The 6,000-nt window shown below is 56.0% G+C and overlaps 1 protein-coding gene across 1 annotated transcript; it reads right to left on the reverse strand.

The window, feature by feature from the left end:
- Window positions 1-2,670: 2,670 nt before the first annotated feature.
- Window positions 2,671-5,273, reverse strand: LOC141968016 (beta-keratin-related protein-like). The gene is made up of 2 exons (XM_074922351.1): window positions 5,187-5,273; window positions 2,671-3,021 (listed from the first exon to the last, which is right to left on the reverse strand). The coding sequence occupies exons 1-2, from the start codon at window positions 5,271-5,273 to the stop codon at window positions 2,671-2,673; spliced, it is 438 nt and encodes a 145-aa protein (XP_074778452.1).
- Window positions 5,274-6,000: the final 727 nt, after the last annotated feature.

A 6,000-nucleotide genomic window follows, 5' to 3' on the forward strand; every position in this document is an offset into this window, starting at 1 on the left:
TGTAATCTCACCTGGATCCATCTCAGCCTCAGAGAAGAGAAGCAGAGCAGAACTCTTGCTCATCGACAGGGGAGCTTGGCGGTTTGGAGAGCCCAGAAGGATCCCTTTCTGTTCAGTGGCTGCTGAACACAGGAGCCCAGCAGAGTTCAGACTCAGGCTGCCGCAGCTCCATGGCCCCTGGCCCAGCCATCAGCGAGGCTGAGCATGCTTCCCAGGAGGCACACACACGCACAAATCCATGTGTACGACCCATCTAACACATGGCCAACCACACCGATCAACCCAGGCAGAAACACTCAGCGCTCAACAAAGGACACCGAGAGCCTCGTCCAGGTCCCCCTTCTGGCTGATCACCATGAAGACTGTGAGTGGGACAAAATTACACACTTGTACAATGCGGATCACTCCAGCATCTGGGCTGAGACACCCTGTCCACCCTGTAGCTGGTCCCTGGCTCCGGTGGGCCTGGTGATGTGGTTTAACCTGAGACGGCAACTAAGCACCACACAGCCGCTCACTCACTGCCCGCACTAGTGGGATGGGTGAGAGGCTTGGAAGGGTAAAAGTCCCGGCTTGAGATAAAGACAGATTAATAGTTAAAGCAAAAGACACGTATGCAAGCAGAGCAAAAGAAGGAATTCATTCGCTCCTTCCCACCGAGAGGCTGGTATGTCCAGGAAAGCAGGGCTCCATCACGGTTACTTGGGAAGACAAACGCCATAACTCCAAACATTCCCCCCCTTCCTTCTTCTTCCCGCAGGTTCATATGCCGAGCATGACGTCATATGGTATGGAATATCCCTTTGGTCACCTGGGGTCAGCTGTCCCGATTCTGTCCCCTCCCAGCTTTTGGTGAACCCCCAAGCCTACTTGCTGGCAGGCTGGTGCGAGAGGCCTGGGACTCTGTATAAGCACTGATCAGCAATGACAACAACAGCTCTGTATTGTCAAAACCATTTTCAGCACAAATCCCAAACGCAGGCCCCTACCAGCTACTAAGACGAAAATGACCTCTATCCACAAACCAGCACACCTTGACACGCTGGTCGTACAGGCAGCCAGCTCCTCCGGTTCTCTCGGCCCCAGAGGTGTGCACGCAGACACGTAATGGCCCTACGGTGTCTCTTGTGGGTGGCCAGGACCCTCTGGTGCCTCCCGTACCCAACGCCTTCTGTGACCTCACTCCAAGGGGCACACACACCCACACGTGGCTCACAAGCCGCTTTACCCACTCGCTGACTCAGCTGGCTTGATGCTTGAGAGCAGTCACATGCTGACTTGCATATCCTCACACGCTTCACTTGCTGGCACATAATTTCCACTCACCCTGGTCTGTCCAGGGGCCAGCACCCCAGACAAGCAATGCCAATGACCTCTGGTTCTACTCCAGTGACTGGCACCACCGAGACCACAACCACGGCCACCTGTGGTCTGGCTCCAGTTGCTGGTCCCTAGACTTCCAAACGCACACGTGCACACAGATCAGAGAGCCCCTCACCGGGGAAAGTAGTCAGGAATAGAGTTTAAGAAGAAGACAGGACAGGCTGCACTGATCAGAAGCAGGGCACGGCCAGGCAAACATGCGGATCAGCAACCAGTTCTTGAGAGACAGCCATGTTATCCTTTCTCCTCTCTAATTTCCGAAATGCTTCTTCCACCCAGGACCACCCTGAACCCTCCCTTCTCCCACCTCCGCTTCCTCCCACAAAACATGTCATACCGGGTCTCGTCCTGCCCTGGGATGCTCTTCCCCTGCAAGCATCACAGTTTTCCAGTACCTAAAGGCGGCTACAAAGACGACGGAGACTCCCTCTTAACAAAGAGCTACAGGGAGAGAAGAGGCAGCAACCAGGAGAGGTTTCGCCTTCATACAAGGAAGACATATTTTACAGTGAGAACAATCATTCACTACAACTACCTCCCCAGGGACGTCTGAGAGTCCTTGTGCCAGGAGGTTTTCAAGATGCAATTGGACAGGGCACTAGAAAATCTCATCTGGGCTCCCTTTCCTGCAAAAGGTTGGAGTAGGTGATCTTTGGGGGTCCCTAACAATCAGGGCAATTCTATGATTCTGTGGCTATTCAGGCTCCCTTCATGCTTCGTGTTGTGGCTTTCGAGGAGTGCTGATGCGTAATGGGGCTCCTTCCAGAAGAGCTCTCCCTCCCGCCAAGCTGGCCTTGTCTCCATTGCTATGGGACGTCAGGGCCGAAACGCGGGACCTACGGAAAAATCCGTAGCTGTAGCAAGGGAGGAGCTCTCTTGGACAGTCAGCTGGTTGGGACTGGAGAAGAAGGGAGAATGAAACACATCTCTCTAGCAAAGCTGTGATGTCCAATGTCTTTAATGAGAAAATCAAAGGAAAACGGAAAAGGCGAGAGCTCAAGCAATGCATGTTGGAGGCCGAGGAAAGGTCAGAGAAGTGCTGCCATGGGAAGGAAAATCTCCACGCCAGGGATGTTTCCTGTGCCATTGCCCCTCAAGGCTCTGGCAGCCACGTATGCCCGAGACCCATTGCCACGGAAGGAAGGTGGGGGTGTTTGATGGGGAGCGTAAGATAAAGCAGAGGAAGAGGGGGAAAGAGAGAGACTGCGTTGGGAAGAGACTGAAGGCCGCTCCCTCAGGGCTGGCTCCTGGTCTTTCCTCCAGGCCCCTGGTGCTCGACCACGGGCTTCAGCAGAAGAGATTGCCCCGTCCCAGAGGCCCACAGAGCCCGCGGCCCAGACCGGACCACCCAAAGCCACCCAGCCCCAGGGAGCCCCCAGAAGCGATGGGCACACTGGCAGCGCTGAGGGAGCTCCCCACGGCAGCCGATGCGCTGGATCCCACGGCTGTGCTCTGAGGGAAGGAGCTGAGGATTGGGCCCGGCAGCGTCACCACCACTGGCGAGGGCTGGATCGCAACGCTGGAGTCGGCGCACCGGATGACGCAGGGCTCGTTGCAGCTGTTGGCAAGCGGGGTTGGGCCGCAGGTGGCTGGCAGGCACGGGCTGTAGCACGACATGTCTCGCAGAGGGAGGCGACCCTGCAAGACCGGGAGGGAGCAGAGGGCATTAGCTGCCGGGACCTTTCAGACGCCCAGCTTGGCTCCTCTGAGAAAAAAACAATGGCTCTCTGCTCAGTGGATAGCGATTTGTGGTGGGGCCCGAATCAAGAAACCTGTGTCCGTCCGGCAGGCCCGCAGTGGTGCCCTGCTGTGCTTTTGGCAGAACCCCACAAGGCACCACTCTCTCTGGCGCCTTAACCTCCCCGCTGCCTGGTCACACCCTGCCGTATGTGAAGACCTCTTCTCTCACCCGCCTGGGATGTCTCATCCACAGGCACCCGGGCTAACCTGGCCCGAGTCACTTGCAACGCCCCCCTGAAAGGCAGGCTCCCACTTGGTAAACGTTCTCAAAGGCAGAAGCAGTGGCATGAGCCAACAGTTGATGGACCTCCAGTGTCTGCAGAGAGGGCATTTCTGGGTATTTTGGTGGGCCTGCATTGGGCATTTGCTTGTAATTGAAGGGTGATCCGAGAGGGTCCATCCAAACTTAAGGAAACTGCCCCTGTCCAAGTCAGGCTCCTTCTACAGGCTATACCTCAGCTGGCCTTGCCACGCCCAAGCATGCCTGCCCCATGGAGGCCCTCTGCTACCTGTGGTGGCTCCATTACCAAGGGGAAGTCTGCAGGCTGTGAGGATATTTCCCAACAATCCTTCTGCTCAGCCCTGGAAATTTGGTAGGGAAGGTGCCCCAGAGAGAGTCCTCAGTAAGCCCCCTCCCGCTATGAGGAAATGGATGCCAGGTTTTCCAGATGGGTAGAGCGTAGCCTTGGTGCTGTGGCCTTAGTCAGGGAAAGATTGTCTACTGCGGACCAAGAGGCTCCCTCTTCCTGACATCAGGCTCTGTACTACCTGATCATCCATCAGCCCTTGTACAAGCATCAATTTGTTCACTCAGACAAAGGGGTCTCCTTGTCCCTGCCCCACCCTCAAGACCCCTTGAGGGGTCTTGTCAGGTCAGGCTCCTCTCACCCACTTCTTTCAGGAGGGGACATGTCTGAGTAGAACACAACCGGGCTCCTGAAGACAGCAGCCACTACGGAAGAAGACAGACATCTGTGGTGGGACTAGCTCTCCTGTGGAAGCTTGTCATCATGCCAAGAGTCCAAAAGGAGCATTGCTGAAGTGTGAATACAGCCCTCTCCACAAAATCTGTCCTGCCAACCAAGGAGACAAGAGGCAAAATGAAGTGACACTTACCAACTTCACAGAGCAGAGGAAGGCACGAGGAGATGACAGAGGAGCTGGCAGTTGGGCAAGCTTTTATACTGCAGCCCAGAGCCCCAGGGGAGCTTGAAAAATGCCACAAACATGAAGCATGTTGAGAAACAGCAATCTGGGCTTCTCACACCTCTGCTGGTAGATGAAAGACATGCCTCCTTTGCCTGAAATGCGTGGCTGCCTTTTCATCCTGGGTAGCACTGATGTGATTTTGTTGATAGCAATTACGTTTCTTCCCCAGACCAATGCTCGTTTGAGGTCTCATTCCAGTTGCTGGTGAAGCCTTGCAGCGGATTCAGGCCATGAGTAGGTGCTGTACACGTCCTGACCCTCCTGCGGAACACGGCCCCACTTACATAGGACTTTGCCTGTGGGGCACGCCTGAAGGCCACTCAGAAGGGTCTCTCTTTGACAGGCTGACACCGACCCTGAACAACACCAGTGCCTGTCACCAATGGAGTTGCTCAGAGCACAGCCAAGCCCCTGCAGGATGCTTGTTCTGCTGGGGGACAGAGAACGCAGGAGGCTCAGATCCCCAGAGTGTTTGGAAGGTGATGGTCAAACAAGGCCCTCCTGCGCTCTGGACCAAAACCCCGTTGTGTGCAGGGATGGGGATACGGAGGCCGTTGCTGGGGTGGCTCAGGGTACTCGGTAGCAGACGTCTGCTCCCCTCGGGCCTCGGTGATGCACACCGTGCAAAGGGAGCCCAGCAGTTCAGCTGTTGTCCTCAGTCGGGAAAGGCCAGAGTGTCTCCTCTGGGAACTGCACAGCCCTTGCCTTGCCTGCCAGGACTTTACTCATTACTCTCCTGAGGAGAAGCAACGGCCCTGGAGAGCAATGAAGGAGCCTGCTGACTCAGGCCTGAAAGCGAGCCATCACCACGTGGACCTGTTTGCTTCGGTGCAGTCTTCCCAAACAACACTCACCTTTGCATCATTGCCCACTGGCTTGTTCAGGTCACTGACCCAGAGGGTCTGGCTTGTTTTCCCTGGCTCAGGGATGGATTGGCACATTTGGGGCCCTTTAATTGCAAGGTGACACCAGCAGACCACCTTGGAGTCACCTGTGAGTCACCAAATAGTGCTGAGGCGCTGTGAGAGTCCTCAGCTCCACCTCGGTGCAAGTCATCTGTGCACTGGCATCAGGGGATCTGGGGGAAATGGATTCAGATCTGCCGAGGACCCTAGGCACAACCTCGTGTCCACATCCCTGCAGAAATGCAGCTTTTTGTACAGTGTTGTCATGGCAGTTAGCGTCTTGCCCAACCACTTGGTGACTCCTTGAAATCCTGTGTGAAATCTTCCTTGGTGAAATGGCAGCCAAGGGAAGGACAGCACGGACATGCCCTGACGTTTCCACTCCCAGACATCTCTGGAGCATGGACCAAACCGAGGAAAGTTGCCGCCCCGAAGTGTGCGTGGCCTGGGGAGCCTGCTTCTTTATGGACCGGTGTGACAGACCACCAGACTGAGGCTGCAGCCACTGAGTGGCAGCAGATGGTGGTGCTCCCTGCTACCCTACGAGACACAGAGGAGACTGTGCCTGCCTGGAGAGGTGTGGCGGGAGCTCAAAGGCCAGGCACGTGTTGCCGGCCCTGAGAGCTGCCTGGAAAAAGGCTCTGCCTGCCTGTGCTGCTTGGGTAGATGGGCCACGCTCTCACCCGGGCGGCCGTGCCGTTTGAGGGAAGGGTCTTAGAAGGGGGACTGTTGTCTTCTCCTGCAAAGTGTTGATGGCTCTGAC

Source organism: Athene noctua, chromosome 18 (assembly GCF_965140245.1).
Source record: "Athene noctua chromosome 18, bAthNoc1.hap1.1, whole genome shotgun sequence".
Lineage (NCBI taxonomy): Eukaryota > Metazoa > Chordata > Aves > Strigiformes > Strigidae > Athene > Athene noctua.